Source organism: Athene cunicularia (assembly GCF_003259725.1).
Source record: "Athene cunicularia isolate RWA chromosome 8 unlocalized genomic scaffold, athCun1 chr8_part1, whole genome shotgun sequence".
Classification (NCBI taxonomy): Eukaryota; Metazoa; Chordata; class Aves; order Strigiformes; family Strigidae; genus Athene; species Athene cunicularia.
Genome location: NW_020799109.1, coordinates 12097042 through 12114957, shown reverse-complemented (window position 1 = coordinate 12114957; position 17916 = coordinate 12097042). Strand labels below are relative to the sequence as shown.

At 43.8% G+C, this 17916-nt stretch overlaps 1 protein-coding gene across 18 annotated transcripts in view; it reads left to right on the top strand.

Moving 5' to 3' along the window:
* Positions 1-17916, top strand: part of PTPRF (protein tyrosine phosphatase, receptor type F) — a 296366-nt gene that overhangs the window by 188930 nt on the left and 89520 nt on the right. For 9 of the 18 annotated variants that reach the window (XM_026854408.1, XM_026854404.1, XM_026854392.1 and 6 more), the window contains exons 6-7: positions 5776-5793; positions 14440-14550. In XM_026854408.1, coding sequence (XP_026710209.1) covers positions 5776-5793; positions 14440-14550 — 129 coding nt within the window. The remainder of the gene's footprint in view (positions 1-5775; positions 5794-14439; positions 14551-17916) is intronic. The other 9 variants (XM_026854407.1, XM_026854406.1, XM_026854410.1 and 6 more) reach the window with 1 other exon arrangement.

Sequence of the window (17916 nt, the reverse complement as noted above, 5' to 3'; positions counted from 1 at the left end):
TCCAAATATGAGCAAAGTTTTCTTCTCAGGGACCTGGCGATACGATGCCAAGGTTCACCAAGGCTCTTTGAACTTGCATGCAGTCAGATCATGTGCCCAAAGGGGCTCTGAACATGTGCTCCACCCTGGCATGAGCAGGGAGCAAGAAGTTTACCACATCTCATGGGCCAGAGATTCAATCTCTGCTTGCATTGGTGGCTTTTTCCTATATTTACAGTTGATATAAAGTAGTGCCTGAGTCCCACTGCAGTCACCTTGTGTGAGCAATGTGGTGGGTTGGACAGTCTCTGATCCATTCTGTGAGGTGCTAATTCAGCTCTCCAGCACTACACCATAGTGGGGCAGAATTGTTTTTCAAAGAAAAGAGTATTTAAATAGATACCTCATTATATGGGAGAGTTTAATAGTTTGCAAAGTCTCTGCTCCATTAAGATCATATCTTACAGCCAGCCTGGCATATCTGCATGAATGTGAGTTTATACTATCTCAATCTAAATATACGCTCATTTAATTTCATTTAATTAAAACCCAATAAAAGCTAGACAGATGTAATATAGTTAAAATAGCTACAGCACGGTGTGAGCCCAATATTGCATATATAGAGTGTCCGACCTTCAATGAGTACATAATATATTATTATTCAGATGTACTAAATATAGGTCATAAAGGTCAAAGCAGCTTTGGAGTCTGATTTAGAGAGGGGGTTGAGGGATGATTTTATTTCTTCAGGCTTCTACTGTAGAATAAATAGCTAGAGGTAAAGCAGCAGCATGTTTGGGAAAGGTGCTCTCTTCTGACACTCAGTTATGTGGGCTGGCAGTGCTCTGGGGGCTTCAGACAGGTCTTTGAACTTGCATGCAGTCAGATCATGTGCCCAAGGGGACTCTGAACATCAATTTCTAGAGGTCTGTTCATCTTTTGTCGAGGTACTAGAGAGTTTGTGGTTTAAGACAACCAAGCCATCATCTTAAGCTCTTTTAACCCCAGAGGACCAGTGTCTTTGTCAGGAGCAAATATACAATTTATAAATCTGCCCTGTATCCTACCATCTCTCATTTGCTAACTACTTCTGTAGGTGTGCATATGCATTTTTCTCATTAAACCTTCTGACAGGTAACATAACTCTTCACACTTAGAGGGCTTTTTTTCCCCTTTCTCCCCAATATGTAGTTCTTTCCTCACGAGTAATGCTTAATTCTTTATTAAGTCTGGCTCTTCGGTAGTTTTGCCAGTATGTGTTGGGCTAATTGCTCTAGAGATGAGAACACAAATAAATACAGGTTTTCATCTCCCATTATCACAGATCAAGGCAAAAGCAAGGTTTCTGACTCATGCTGGTTGTAGCAAAATTCTTCTTGCTCATCTTGCTAATACTTCCCACCTCTTGTGGAGAGGCTGCTTTTCTGCAAATGCAGTGACTCAGGACAACTCCCTGTTCTCCCCCAGGGTCCATAGCTTCAGTCACTGTCTCTCAGTCATTGACACAGGATCTCTAAGGCCAGCTCTGAGCTGGGAAGCCTCCGCAGCATGCTAACTCATTTAAAACCTGTTTGGCTGAACTGATTTTAAAACTGTCCAGCCATTGTAGTATTTCAGGTGATGTACATACTGAGTTTTGGCAGCAAGGGTCAGTGCTACACCTCTAAGCATGTTTTAAAATGAGTTGATGATGTGGTGGAAACTCAATATAGATCAGATTATGCTGATGCTTCACAGTTCTTCTGTAAAGACTCTTGGATCACAAGCTCCTGAAGACTTCAAAGCAGCTCTGATGGTATTCATATTCTCAACGCTTTTGAATACTTCCGCTGAGTTTCATTGTTGAAGAATTTCTCTTTCACCTTGCTCTTCAGAAAAACTTATGAACAAAATGTCAAATTAGAATAAATAACTACTCTGAATGTCAACATACAGATAGATATCTTTGCCATGTAAGGAAACTCCAGAAATTCCCAGAGCATTGTCATCTTTCACCTCGTAAAGAACTTGGTCTTACAACAATTATCATTCTCTTTTAATCACCATCAATGAACTAAGTTATGGAACTATGTCCTGGACCCCCCTAGTGTGTCTTTCAGGCAAATAACTGCAAGTGAAGTTTCAGAGAGGGCTCTATAGGTGATTGCAGTCACTCTCTGGAAAAGTGTAGAAGCTTCTAACAAAGAAGCAGTGGGAACCAGCTCACCAGATCATCTGAGCATTTATGCTCTCAGAGTTACCAGGAAGCGTTTTCATTTTAGTGATCCTATAGCTAGAAGTACTGCTTACTTGGAAACAAAAGGAGCACCCAACATACATAGAACAAACTTCCAAAAAGAAGTGATATCCATCCCAGTGAAATGGCGGTGATGGCCATATCCTGCTTCACTGGTAATAGTCAGCAGTCAGTACCCAACAGAAGACATTCAGCTCCTGGCAAGAAACAGTTTTGAGCCCATACATCAGATGGGCATTGACCTGGGGCATGGTATGTAAGGACAGCCCAAAAGAATGGGGATTGGGGAGTATTATCCAAAAGGGTTAGGAAATCCACACAAGGATGGATGCTCTCCCAGACTAGATGAGGGTTGAAGCAATATCGTGGCCAACCAGTTGACAGCTGAAGTTTTACATCCTGGAAGAACCGATACTGCACGTCTGGGTCTAGCTGTGTGAGGCGCATGCAGCAGTGATGGGTTCTACACAAACTCCCTGTTGCAAATGGTGGCAAGTAGCCAGTATTTCTGTAGTGCTTTCACTTCTGAAAATAGTTCCCCTAAAACTATGTTAGGAAGTAGCCGAAAGCACTGTTGGAGCTCTCTGGGATTCAGTGTTGCACTGCCCTGCTGCCAAGTTGCAGCCAGCAAGAGCCTTAGTTTCTCTGTTTCATGTTGCTTTGGAGTGATTTTTTTGTGGATTTGGTTCCTACAAGAAAGTGGTGTGTTGGTAAGTCTGGGGTGAGTTTGTGTCAGCAGAGTGAAGTCCCTTCTCCAACAGAGCCTCTCCTCCACACTGAGAAATACGAATGAGGTTTTGCAGTGTATCATCCTGTGTTTTGCCTTGTTTTGGGTGCCTGGTTGTGTGCTTCCAGTACACAGAAGATGTCAGGGTCAGCATTCATTCCTGACTGAACGTATGGTGTGTTACTCAGTGTCTGTTATCGTAAAGCGGAAAGCAACTCTCCTTCCTTATGAGTGTTTCAAACCTTTCAAACACAAGGAATTGGGTTTGAAGTTTGATTTTGGGGTGCCCTTTGCATAAAGCAGCCTGGTAATCACAGGACACAAGTTGGCCTCAGTAACCATTCAAGTGATGGCATCTCCATCACTTGATGGACTCTCTTATGTTGTCACTGTGGGTTAAATGCTGTGGTTTGGGCCCCTTGAGGGATACCCTGAAAAGACAACAACCAGAGATGTATTGTCATGATATGAAAGGCAAATGGAAACTTTTACTCCTTCTGGATGAGGAAATTTGCGGTCCAACAGGAAGGCCTTGTGCACTCTCCATACTGGTGTCCTGTGAGTGAAGAGTGAATGTCTTAACTTTGCAAAGGTGAGAGAGACCCAGAACAAACACTGCGCTAAATACAGCAAGCTTCTGTGCTGCTCCCACAAGGGTTGGCTTACATTCAGAAGCTGGGAGGATTGGGATTTAACGCAGAAAAAAATGATCTGGTCACACTTACATTTTAGAGAATCTGCTTCAAGTATGCAGTTGCTCCTAGAGCTCTGTGTAGACAACTGCATATTAGAGAAAGGGTTTAGCCTCTACAGGGAGTAGATTTAAAGATTTGCTGCAAATCTTTTCAGTTCTAGGACAGAAAAACAATCCCTATTTCAGCCAGATGAGAGAAAAGGAAGTGCTGTTTTCTGCCCCTTGGGCTTGTGCTCAAAGTCATTGCACTGTTCCTGTGGGAAGCGACACTCTGTGGTGATGCTTTTCTTAACTCTGAGAACTGATGGGGTGGGGGGTGGGGGGGGTGGCAACAACATGGGAGTGGGGAGGTCCTAGACCAAACAGAACAAAAATATCACTTGGCAAACTTTCCAAATGGGCAGTGAAATAACCCTGTTTTCCATGACTGTGATAATCCATACAAGTATCTCTAACTGTTCTGTCAAGGGTAGTGGTAGTTACTAAGATAAATAAATAAGCAGCAGATTTATTATTGCAAGAGAGAGATTACCCACAACTTCAGTCACTGCAAGATTTTTCCTGATGCTTCAGTCATCTGTGGATAGAAAGCGTCAGGAAATATAACCAGACATAAAGTTAAAATGGGGTAAAGTCATCTCGGCAGAGGAAAATGCTAAAATGAGTAGTTTGAATTGCTGCTTCTGCGTAGAGAAAGGGCTCTGCCTAAAGGAAGGGTAGTTAGGAAAAAGAATAAGTATAAATAATGTAATAACCTTTTAAGAGGCAAGTTAAACATGCTTAAAATATGCCTTCTTTGTATTTACAGAAATTCTTTTCTGTCTTTCTTTCCCATTGGGTGATCATTGTTGTGGATAATGGAATGAGCTGTAAATCTGAGATACACGACACTCTTGTATGCATACTGGTATTTATTAATCAATACACTGAACATGATTTGACACACTGTGTCCTGTTTAACCCTGTTTTTCTGTCTGTTTAAACTCCTCAGTTTTCTTTGGTAAGTGCTTGGTATTCAGATCCTACAAATCTGCATAAAACCAACACATACCATGAACTGCCCACAGATTTGATCTGCATGATTCTCTCTCCCTTATACTAACAGCCTTCATATGTGCAAAATAAGACCAAGGGGACAAAAGTGGGGATTAGAAGGGTTCCCTGCCAATTTGCCCAGCTGGAGCATCTCCCCTTCAGTCATGTTTTGTTATTGATTGTATGCTGAACTCAAGACACTAACCAGTGGCTCCTCCACTTACGGAACACATTGACCTCATAAAACAAACCTTTATAGATCGTTGCAACAGGATAACTTAACCTCACTCCCAGAGAAGCCCTCCTTATAAGATACTCTTCATTATAGCATGTAAAATTATCTCCAGTGCCTTATAAAGAGGGTAGGGATTCCCTTCTCCAGCTAACATCCAAATTAGGCAGGAACAACAGAGATCTGGCTAGCGTGCCATTGTTACATTACCAGAAACTACTTCATTTTGAAATATTTCTGTATGTAAAGTTAATTCTGCATGACACCCGCTTCTCTGCCGGAGGGAACCTGATGCAAGGGTTATGTGAATGTGGAGAATGGCTCAAAACTGATTTGCTACACTCTCTCCTTAGTTTAATTTCTTTAAGCAAGCAGATTTTGTCCCACTGGTCATTCTAACCTCAAAGCAAAATTGCACCTAGCCCCCGCTACCATGCGCTTTCCACCCCTCCTGCCCAGACCACTCACGGTCACACAGCCCCCAGGACGCCCCTTCCTTGTTCCGTATGAGGAGTGAAGGGGCACTGCACCATCTTCCCAACGTGTCCTCCATCTCAACTGCTTGAACAGTGGTGTGGGTGAATGCAAGTGGTGAGGCCAGCCAGCAACACCACCTTAGCAGCTTAGTTCGGCCCCCATTCATGAGGGTGGTGGCTTTAGATGCTGCACTCCTGGAAGCAATGAGCTTTACTAACCCCCAGACAGCCACTCTGACTTTTATTGCACATCAATTTCTTTTTGTTTATTCCTGTCGCGCTAATACAAATTCTAGCTTTAAAAAAACTTTCTGCTCTTTAGTTATAATTTTCTTCCTTTCCTCTTTGTACTAATGCTTCTCTCTAATCTTATTTGCATTCAAATTACCTCACCAGGTGGTACACCGATCAGAGGTAAGAATGCTGAAATGTGCCTCCAGTTGTCACGTCACTCCATCTCCTGTCTGCCTTGTCCCTTCTCCTCCGGTGTTTCTCATCTCCAGCTTTTACTCTCAGCCCTAACTCTGCCAGTGCTCTCACTCATCTGCACTCTCCCACTAGTGTGTTTATTTTGGTTGGATTTTAGAGTGATTTCTTGTAGACTCATCCATTGCAATTTTGCACTGTTGAAAGGGGGTTATTCAACGGAAAGTTTGCAAACTGGAAAATGGTCCCTGGCCTCCGCCACAGCAGGGTTGACATCTCCTGCAACTTCTACAAGTCTTTGAACTTCCCGCGCAGTTGTGACCTCTGGGGTTTTGTGTCTAGGAAGTTTTAGATGGATTACTTTGTAAGTGTAAGGAGGTAACATTTTCACAAGAGAACGGTCAAATTCTTCGCTGCTGCTGGACTTTAAACTTTAACCAGAAGGAGAGAAATTCTGGAAAGTTTGAGCAAACCTGGCTCTGGGAGAAGGAGCACCTTTGTTTGCATTCCTCATGTTTACCTTTCAAGTGTGCCTCTAATGTGGTGGCAGAGTGGAGAACCACTGCCCCAGACCCCCCTTTCCAAGCTGGACATGCCGATGTTGCTTTGCAGCACAAAGATTTGTTTTAAACAGATAAATCAGAAGCACATCTGGCTGCTTTAAGCCTTCATTAATTAAACCCACCCCTGCTCTGACAGCCCAGTGTGCACAGTCCCTGGCTAGTTTTCACAGCCTGTATGCACCAGTAATGACTTTCTAGTTGGAGTGTTGTCTTTTCTAGCCTAAACACTCAAAGCTGTCTCTTTAGATTAACTTTTAGCATGTTAATCAGCGTTACATGCTAAGGCCCTTCTGAATTCTCTTGTGATTTTGGTTACCCCTGTTGACTGACCCCTGGATTTCTCGACAGAATGACTACCACCTACAAATCAACATGATCTTGTTAGATCAGTTTTCCCCCTTCTCCACTTTCCCCTCCCCTTTCCCCTGAATCACTGCTGGAAGTTAATAGTCTGACTCTTTGGAACTGGTTCTGTTGCTGGGGGTTAATGTTTTCAGCTCCTGTTAAGTGATTTTAGACTAAATGTGAATTGCCGTTTGATGCGTATTTGCATTAAGTTGCCTCTGTAGCAAATCTGGGTCAGGGAGAAAAACTGAAAACCTTATTTTGATATGAATGGGCTTACATATCTGTCATTCCTCCCTTTGGAACAGTAGAGATTGACAGCTGTGATGTTACAAGCTCCTTAAACTATTTCCTCATCTCCTATTTCTACTGCAAATCCTAAAATGAAATGACAGATTGAATGCTAACTAGCCGAGCACTCTGAGCTCCCAGCCGTGCACGCCAAGCATGCAGCCATCCCGGGGCCTCACTGCGTGCTCACTGCGTGCCTGCCCTGTCTGATGACATTAGTGACTCAGCACCAGAACCACGTGGATGCTCCATACGTCCTGCTTGGGAACCGAACGCATCTCTGTGGAAAGAACCATCCATCTCATAAAACATAAGTTCCCCGCACCCCCACCCCACTTCCCACCCCCATTTGAGTCCTGATGAGGTATTTTAAGAATGTTCTTGACATTATTTAAAATATATGTGTCCTGTTTGAATGTCAAAGATGACATTTCTGTGAGAGCAAACAGAAGCCACGTGCTGCTCTCTGTCTTCTCCCAGAGGATTTCTGTCAGCCTAATGCCTTTTATTTAAAACGGAGGTCACTGAATTTCTAAAGATAACGACAGATTAGATGAAAGTGCTTTTATGATGGTGAGGTTGTGTCCATGTAGAAGTGACTGTTCTGCCATGTTCTATACCCAGCTGCACTCTTGTTCCTCATTAAGGTAAGTTTGATGCTTTGGAATCCACATTAATTTGGTCTGAAAGGAAGGGTGAACTAATGACTCTTAATGAACCCTTTTGGTAATAATATTTGGGGGGGAAGGGGTGGTTTTGTCTTGATTTAACTGCTGCTGTGACTGTATCACTAGGAATTGTGTGTCTGGAGTACTTGGGAGGTTTAAGCATTACCTTTGTGCCGGAGCAGTGGAGAACCCACTCAGAGGGAGCAGCATGGGGTTAGTGAGAGGACGACCTGAGAAATTCTACCATGCACCCCTACAAACAGGAGATTTTTCTCTCTAAACATCTCATTTGACTTTACCCTGACATATTTCATCTTTTGTGTCCAAGACATCTCTGGCTTCCCTGAAATGGGAGGTGCTCTCATCTGTAATTCAGAATCTCCATTTGTAGCTTCACTCTTTACCCCTCCAGGACTGCCCCAGATAGTAATTTAGTCTTGAAATCCCTATTTGTTCATCAAAGACATGGAGCTGGCAGAGGCCCATCAGATTAGGCAATAGCTTGCTTCTTAAGGTGACCCACAAATAGCACCAGCAAATCCATGTTTAAGCAAGTTCTGCCCCATTCTTATTTTCAAAGTAGAATATAAGATGTTTCCAGCATTTCTCTGGAACTGGACTCACTCAACCTTTTATGAAACCTGGCTGTATTTTCCTGCCCCAGGCTGCAAGGGAGAGCAGAGCACGGTTGTGTTTCAGGTGGGTGCTGGACCGAACAGGCATTAGATCAGATGCACATGAGGAGGTAAAGAAATATCACTATCTCAGGCATTATCCCTCTCCAGTCAGATTTATTTGTTACTTTTCTGTCACCACAGGAAATGTCTGAGGTTCCTATACATAAGAATATTTCTTCCCTGCAGATGTCAGCGTAGCAGAGGTCTGTCTGAATTAACTTTAGATCAGCTCACTTGGGTGTCAGAAGCTGTCTGTCTGGGAAGCCAGGTAAACACCTGCACCGACTTCTGTATAGCTGCAGCTAAACCTTTTCCAGTCCTGAGTGAACTGATTTAAATATAGCTCCAGTATTTCGACACTATTCTGAGAGCTGGAGCATAAAGCTATCCAAAGATTAGAGGAAGCTAAAAGAATTTTGTTGTCTCTTCTTGAGCATGTGTTTGTACATTTGATTGCACTTTGTATGTGATAGGATTTTTTTTCCTGTTTCTTGAGCTTTTCCAGTCACAAAATAACAGCAAAAGGAAAACAATTTCAAAATGAGAAGATGTGCTTGCAGGAGCAGACAGTGTCAAGGGGAGGTTGGGTGGGGTAGTGCCTGGAAATGTTTGTAATAACATGTTTCTTACTGTTGGGATTCAGACTGACTCATGTCCCTTTAGAAGCATATAGGTGTTACTGTGCATTTGACAGTGCTGTAGTTTTTCTTCTGATGCAGAGTTCCCCAAGATTTCCTGTGCCTGCTGGTGAGAGATCAGAGCATCCTGAAACTCCACTTTCCAAGAGGAGAACGCATGTTGCCAAGCACGTTGGGTCTCCTCTGCTCCCTCTCTGCCCAAGTCCAGCTCGGTGGCAGCAGTCGGGTGCTATCAGCAGCTCTCCTGGTGCACAGGAGAGTGATTTCTCAGCTGTGCTGCCATCCAGAACAGGCCCCTTGTGTGCCAATCACCGGCCTCTCAGGCATAATGACCATAATGAACACTAACAGCAAAAATATATTTGTAGTTACCTTGTTTTGCGGTGCTGATGGCTGGTGGAGACCAGGTGCAATGCTCTGTAACAGCTGGGAGATGCTGCTGTTATAAATTACAAAAAGTAGTAAATGTGGGACATGCTTATTTTTATTATTAGTGACTTGCATGGGTTTGGTGTCTTTTGGTTTTTCACATCTCCCACAGCAAGTGTTGGTCATCTTGGGCAGCAGCCAGGGTGTTTGTAGCAGAAGGGGGATTGGGACCCACACCTAAGCACTGCCTGAAGGGGTAGCTAAGAATACTGCTTCAGGAAAAGTCTGGTGGTGTTTCTGTGAAAGAAGCTGGTAGGAGGCAGGAGGAAAGAGAAGGAAGGGAGGGCTTTGGGGTAGCCACGTGCTCTAGTGTACAGGGTGGGCAAAATTTACCTCTTCCCTGAGAGGAAGGGCCCTTGTCGGGTATCTGGGTTCATTAATACCTGCATTACAAATCCTTTCCTTAGATGAGTGCTGTAACTACAGTCTGGTTCCTCTGACTCTTGGGTACTCAAGTCTAATTTTATAACCAGGGCCAAAGGCCAGTGCTACCGCTCTGAGCGGGGGGCCTGAGGCTGTGAATGCCCTGCTAGAGAAATGGAGCTGCTCTCACTGCTGGGGATGGAGCTCCGATCTGAAGAGATAAGGAAGTGTCACTCCAAGAGCTGCTGTGTTAGCTCCATGCGGTGCTCTCTGGAGAGGAGAGCACAGGTACCAGATGAGCTACAGAGCAGGATTTCAGAGAGATCAGTTTGTATGGCAGCTCAGAGCTTTTACATTTGGTTTGTCACCTAGAGGAGAGAGTGACGAGCCCTCCATGGCACAACAGTTCCCAGCGCTGCCAAGAAGCGGCCCTTATCAGGATCTGCCTTCCCCCTGCTCTTTCTGTGCAGTGCACTTTTTAAATGCTTCTTTTAACCACTGTCACTGCAACTAATGATTCTGCCTGAGCACAAGTATATTTGAATAGATAAGTATCTCGGAGAGCTGCTAACGGGGCTGCTGTCTGTGCCCAAGTTTAAAGACCAAAAGAAAAAGCTGGGAGAGGAGGGAAGGGACTGGCAAGGAGTTAGCAGCACAAAGTAAAGAACCTATAAGGGATGCCTGTTAGTCAGCAGGGCCAGCTCCTGCCCTCAGCCCCAGAAATCTCTGCCTTGTCACCATTCTCCCTGGCACTGGAGAGCAGCCAACGGTTTTTCTCAGGAGCTGTCAGTTCCCTGATAAGCTGAGATGTGTTATCGGGAACAGATCTGAGCTGCAAGCGAGATCAACATGACATTGCAGCGTGGTGAGGAATGGCTGCCCCTCTTGCGCTGGAGCCCCGCTGTTGTTCAGGGTGCTTAGGAGGCAGCTGAGGTCGAGTGGTGCTCAGCAGAGAGGCTTTGCTCTGATGCACACTACTGCTGCAGAGCCCCACGTGCTCCCAAACAAGCTGTTCGCTGCTCCTCTCTGTACACATGTGCATGTCCTGGTGGTAGACAGTCCTCGTGCATCCACTGAGGCCGTGCTGTCTGGTTGCACATCAGGACTCAGCCAGGCAAACGAGACCAGACACCTGACACAGGAGCACTGGAAGAGACCGTATGAGAAGTCTGCAGTAACATCCTGTGTGAACAAGACCTTACTCAGCAACTTGTGCAACATAAATCCCAAGGTAATGAATAAAAGTAAATCAGCCTTCCTAGCCCTAGTTTGCCGAGGTGCAGATTATAAAATGAGATGTTAACAGGGCTAGGAATAGAAATCAGGTCCTTTGCACTTCTCAAAGCAAAGAATCCACTGCACTTTTGAGAGTCTTCCAATACAGCTTCCATGAACTTCAGGGAAAGGAGCTGCTCAGGACTGTTCTTTCTTTCCTGTAGCTCCTTGTATTCTGTCCAGACTAGACTTGAACCCTCCAAGAGATGAAGCTGTTGCCTTTCTCTGGGATGACTGAACTAGGGCCTGGAGCATTTTACATTTAGGGAGTTTTTCCCAAGGCTCGGGTGCATTTCTATCTCCAGCTTTTTGATCCCAGCAGTGTCTGAGCTTATAACTTTCTTCATAAATCTCTGTACTCTGACATACCCTACACTTTCCTGTATCCATCACTTAGTTGTAGGCTGTCCTTCAAGAAAACCCCTCTAGTCCCATTGACTGCCATCAGTTTACCCTGATCCTTCCACTTCCTGCTAGCTGTCAGCTATACTGTGGGATCTGTATGTTTGTCTAATGATGATTTATTGCGGTAACTATTTTCTTTCTGGTTCAGTTGAGAGGTTTGCATTAACTTCCTTATGCTTTCTGGGTTCTCTTCTTGCTCCTGACGCGCCACAGTCTGAACAGTTGTGCCAACCCAGACAAACCCAGAATCCCTTGCCCAGTGTCCCTGAGCAGTTTTTAGGCAGTTGCTGACACATGTTACATGTTTATAGTATGATTCTAGAAACTGGTCCACATTGGCTGCAGAACTGACAGGCAGTAACAGCATGTAATCTGAAACTCCCTTCTGCCTTCATTTTCTTCACCCTCTTATGTTTTCCTCTTCTCTCTCCAGCAATGATGTTGAGGTACCTAGAGGTAAAAAATAGTTTGACTAACCGACGTTTAAGATGCATGGTGAGCACAAGTATAAAGGGTATAAATACCAGGGATATGTATTAAATGTGTAAAGGGGGCATATAAAAATCTATGTGTTCATGACAGAATTATCTAGGGATCTTAATTTTTTCCAGGCAGACACCACTGCCTGTCACCTGAAGCTGACTCTGCTTTCAGTCCAGCCGGCTGATGAGGGCTACAGGCTAAATCAGAGATAGGGTCTTCCTCAGGGTGATGACATCCACTCTCTTTTGTTTGTGGGTTGGGGTTTTTTTAAGTTTGGGTATGTTTTGCAGAAAACAGCTTTTCCTGGCCAAGCTTGATGCAAGCACTCAGAATGAACCCAGCAGCACATGTGTGCCCACAGAGTAATGAGCAGAAATTAAGAAGGAGATAATAAATAGTGAGTTTTAGGAAAATCTTCCTGACAGAAAGCATAACCAGGCTGTGGCATCAATTCCTTGAGAAAGTGGCGAAAGACCTATCACTTGGCACATTTAAAATGGGATTGGACAGAACACAAGTACATTTACAACAGGGAGCAATATTGTCCTGGCCCCCAGGGATGCACAAGATAACCTAATCGGTCTTTTCCATTTCTAGATTCTCTGATTCTCTGTGTCTTGTCAGTGCTGGGAAACTTCGTCCTGCTCCACTGCCTGTCATGCTGCTGTCTGCTTGAAGATGTTTTTCCCAGATAGTATGTAGAAATTCAGTGTTCTCCCTGAATTAAGCAACAGTGCTCTGTAGGTTTTGGCCTGTGGGTGTCCAGAGAGTGCCATGGCTAGGGAAAGCTGGCAGGTCCTTTTGTTAGTAGATGGAAAGACTTCTGCAAACGAGCTTTCTCTGTCTAGCTGGAGCCTCACTTCCAGCACTAATGCAACAATAGGGAGGGCTCTGTACATCATTTTTATTATATGGCAGAACCCAGGGAAGTTCATTTTTCCCCATGACATATAGACTTATGCTACAGTCTCGATTTATCCTTCTAAATAATGTAGGTGGCAGTGGTTGATTCACATTAGTTTTTCTTCTGTTCTGATGATATGAAAAACTGAGTTGACCTCTGCAGCTTGAACCAGCAAGAAGGGAGAAGGCAATTTCACCAGCTATTCTCAGTGCCGCTCTCAGTGGTCGTTTTGAACCATGGCAAGTAGAAATGAGTTCAAATCCTTACAAGCAAAGGGGTTAATGTTTTCTTTTAGTTCAGTATATGGTTTGTGAGCAGAGTTCCCTTCTTACAGGCAGTCCTAACCAGCAGAATCTGAGTACTTGGAGGCACTTTAAAAATTATTCCCACATTGCCTGGGGGAAGCAGGCTGAGCACCAGCCGCTTCAGTGTCTGGCCAACAGCCCTTCGCTCCTGCAGTGCCAGCTTGCTGTCATATGCATCCTGCTTCTTTCTTTTTCTTCATCTCCATCTTTTAGTCTGCATATGGGGTCCAGCTGGGGGAGTTTAGATGTGACCAGTTCTGCAGTCATCTGTGCTAGGCAAGAAGTTGGATGAAAGGCCAGCCTCCCAGGCCAAGTGGTGCTGGACACCAATGGAATAGATGGAGCAGATGAGAGAAAACCACCCTAGATCAGCACTCACTTCCACATCATGAGTACTCTACAGGTTCCCCATGTAAATTGCTACTCTGTGTGCTCTGACAATTATTGCAATTACTTAAATTTGCCCCTCATGCATCTGACACTTGGGGGATGGGATCAGATCGTGTCATGAGGAGCCTGCAGTCTGGGCTAAGCAACTGTTCCTCACCCAAAGCTGGAGGAGCAGGCACTGCAGGGACAAAGGGAGGGTGGCTTTCATGCAAGCACTATGCAGCAAAACGGGTGTATTGCACTGGTGTATTTCTTTGATGTCTCAGATGAGTTTCTAATCTTTTTGTATTGCATATAATGAAATTTGAAAGAACAAGGAGGTTATTGACATGGAGAAAGCTGGTGAAAGGCAAAGTGTTTTCTCAAAAGGGGATGTCTGCTGGAAGGAGGGTTGGTGAGGTGGGAGAGATGGGACTATGCCAGTTTCTGCAGGAAGGTCGCAATTTGTTGAGTGTTTGCTAGGCTTTGTGTGCATCAGATAAGAAACAGCTACAGTTAGTGTGCTTTGTGCTTGGCTGTTTTGATTAAAGGCTTATTAAAGGTCCTTTCATTAGACAGGAGTCTCATACAAAGCTGTAATTAATATGTGTGTATGTGTATGTGTTTTTCCTTTATTGAAGCAATGAGTATAAGTGGTGGGGCAATTGGAAATACATCAGTAACTGGTTTCCTGTACATTAAAAAAATAACAATAATCAATTTCACAAGCTTCTAACAGCAGACTGGGTACCTTTTGCCTGCATGCTTGGTACCCTGTGGGTCCAGGGAATATCACAATATATTTATCCAGGAAGATACTTTAAATGTGTGGGGCATGGCCTTCCTTTTCTGAGGCTGGCTGTTCAATTACCAGATTTGCCATAACCTGAGTTCTCTGTGTCGTTTTGTTTGTATACAGGAGCTCTTCAAATAGAGAACAGCGAGGAGTCAGACCAAGGCAAATACGAATGTGTTGCAACCAACAGCGCAGGAACCCGCTACTCTGCTCCAGCTAACCTTTATGTTCGAGGTAAGACCAGCTTCCACCCAAGGAGGTCACTCTCCTCCTGCCCAGAAGTCTCCATGGTTTTCAGCGAAGGAGTACGTTCCCTGTCTTAGTGCCTTCATCACACTTTGTGGATTGTGATGTGGCCTTTTGCTCAGAAACCAGCAGGTTAGGTTCAAGGATATCTTTGATCCGCGTTGAGTTTGACTCACATTTCTGGAAATCTGTTTTTGCTGTTTATGTGGTGTTATGTAAAATGTTGAAATATCGGCAGAATTGGAGTTCCTTTCTCCCTTGAACTCCTTAACTTTGTGTCATGGTTATTTTAATTGGGATTGAAGAGTACTTAATCTTCTTAGTATAAACTAACCTTCGGTGGAATAGTGTAAAACTGGCCGTGCTCTGATGAGCCAGAGGTGCTCAGCTATAGGTGAGCCGATATTTAGGCATCTGCTTTGAAATGTGTGTCTTTAAAAACTGAACAGCTTTTTGGAGTTGTCCTAATCCATCTTACATGCATCGATGGTTGAGCCTCTGGGTACTAATGGCTCACACTGGGAACCTGCTGGAAATTAGCCACAATTCATGTAAAGTGATTTTTCTAATGGTTGTGCTATGTTGCCCATTTAAAACTGTTTTCAACATACCAGAATAGCTAGATTTTACATTAGGACAGTCTCCTGCCAGTTTTTCTTTCTCAACACTAAAGGTGTTTGAGTTAGCTTGGAGAGAAGCAAGGGCTAAATTCCCTTAATGCTTTCTGTTAATTTCAGCAAGAAAAAAAATGTGCTGCTTCATATGGAACTCTGTATAATCAGAACCACTGGTCAGGAGCCCCTGGGAAATGTAGTAATGGATTTTCCCAAGAAGAGAAAGAAGATTCTTGTGCTGGTGCAACCCGCTGTTTGTTAGGGAGTTAGAACGAGATTTTATTTCCACATAGTGAATCAACTGTCTAATAATAAATCTCATCTTCATTTCTTTCTTCCTCTGTTTTGATGAAAGAAAACACAATCTTAAAGCTGTAGATGCATTGGTTAGTGTGGAAAGGGGCATAAGAAGGATTAAGTCTTCACATGCTGAGTGTTTGCTTCTAGGGGTGGCTTCTGTCATTGTTCTCTTTGCTTATTCTGGGGGACTACATTTTTATTTTGCAGTGTAATTTGGATTATAAGAGTCTTTGGAAGACTGAAGTATCCAGTTAAGGATATTCAGAAGATGAAGCTATATCTATGCAGTGGAATCACCCATTTCACTCTCACAGTGTACTTACGGATGATTTTAAACTCCCTGTGTTCTTGCAAGTTCATTTTTCAGGGAAGCTGGACTAAAACGCATTCCAGATTGTCACTTTGCACTCTGAGGGAAAGGATCCTAGTTACCAGGTTGGCTGTTGCTGCATAGGTTTGCATGGATACCCAGCTGTTTTGCTGCAGTATTTGGGATGCTTTTGCTTCCTGTGACATGCTCAGACTCTCAATGTTCTATTTTCTATAGCAGTGTGGCTGAAAAAAGGCACAGGAGCTTCAAGAGGTAGAAAAACCTCCGCTTAACAACTTTCCGATTTCTTACTAATGAACACTTTATTTAGCAAGTGAATCCTGTAGGACTGAGGAGTGTACTGAATTTTACACTTGACTGGCTGCTCAGCAAGGTCTTGTTTGGGCTAGGAATGGGCCATGGATGGTCTGCACATGTGAGATGATCCTGATGTTCACCGAAGAAAGCATGTTCTCAGACATATGCTTTGCTGTTAACTGTAATTTTCTTACACATAAATTTTTGGAACAAGCCTTTTTATTGCACATAATCTTTACAACGTCAGTCTCCAACCTGTGTGATCCTGATAAAGCCCTGCTGTATATTTAAGACAGGATGCCCCATAAATTATTATCAGATTAAATTCACTGTGCGTACTAGGTCCTAGATGGTAATTGTGCTTACAGTTTCTGAGAGCAAATATTCTATTAGAAAAAAAAATCATGTTACTACATTAATGACAGCAGAAAGATAGTCAAAGCACAACAGTATTTTATTTCTTTAACAAGCAAGGAGAAAAACAAAAATATCTTGCTTTCTTAGGTCTAAGATGCAGAATAAAAGAACCCCTGTTTTTTCTCTTTGTGATAGACCTAGTGTTGTCATTAGATGGATCAGTGACTTCCAGTAGGGTCTTCAGAAAGTGTCTGCATCTTTACTAGAGAAAACATTAATTAATGCTAAATTACGGTGGAAATTAAGTGTGTCAGCTGCACCACCACTGCATGGCAGTTTGATAATGATTGACCTCATTGCAGTGGATACAAGAAGTTGGCCACTTTTTCGGAAAGCATGGCTGAGTACTGAACAGCGGTACTAATTTCCACCATGTGTAGTTTTCAGAACTGCTTGTACCTGCTCTCATTTACACTTTTTTTTTTTTTTAACAGTTCAAATGTTTGTTTGTCTCTTGACTCTTGGGGTTTATGTTTTTGATCATGTCCTCCCCTTTCCTAGCCTCCCAGGTAATCCTTTGTGAGTGTGCTGTGTTAGAAAGCACGGGCTCATTAGCATCTTTATCATACTTTTCATGCTAACAAAGGAATATACTGGGTGCTGAGAAGGAGTATCCAGGCACTGCTCAGGGCTTCCTTTATCAATGAAAGAACAGGAGGAGGAAGGAGCAGGCTGCACCAGTGTCTTGTCTCTCTAAATCCTTTAGAGCCAGCACTTCTGCACAGATGGACTTCATTAAAAGTTAAAACATTTCCACACCAGGGATTTGTAAAGGAAAATGGATGCATTTTCCTTCAAGCTATTATTTTCATCTTACTAAGTGTGCTGGAAAGCAACCCTCATAAGCCTTCTGCTTCTGGACTGACAGGTCTATCTGTCTCCTGCTGCAGAGCCAGGATGGGGATAGGGACCAGTGCTGGGAGCTGACTGCCTCCCACTGCTGCTCTTCAGCCCTCCATGCACAGAGGGTTGCAGAAAACACCCAGACCATCAGAGGAGCAAGAACAGAGTGAAGACAAGAGTGGGGAGCATGCCAGGTCAAGGTGGCTGTCTGGGGCATGGCAGGGACTTTGAAGGGGTCACAGTGGCATATTCCTATCCTGCCCTTTCAGCACAAGCATGCTTGCCAGTGCTGGCCTGGATGTTATCGTTACCATCATGAGGGAACACTCATCCATTTGTGGTCCTTGGTTAGGTGTGCCACAGTACATTGTAACAATCACTAGATTTTGGACTTGATGGTGCTGCAGGGAGAAGGGAGGAGAGTAGAAATGTATGGAAAATGCAATTCCTCTGATCCAGAGAGCTTACTGTCTAATTGAGCAGCAAAAATCCAAATTCATTCAAGACATACAAGAAATTGATTTAAGTGGAAGGTAGATTGGACCTAGGGGG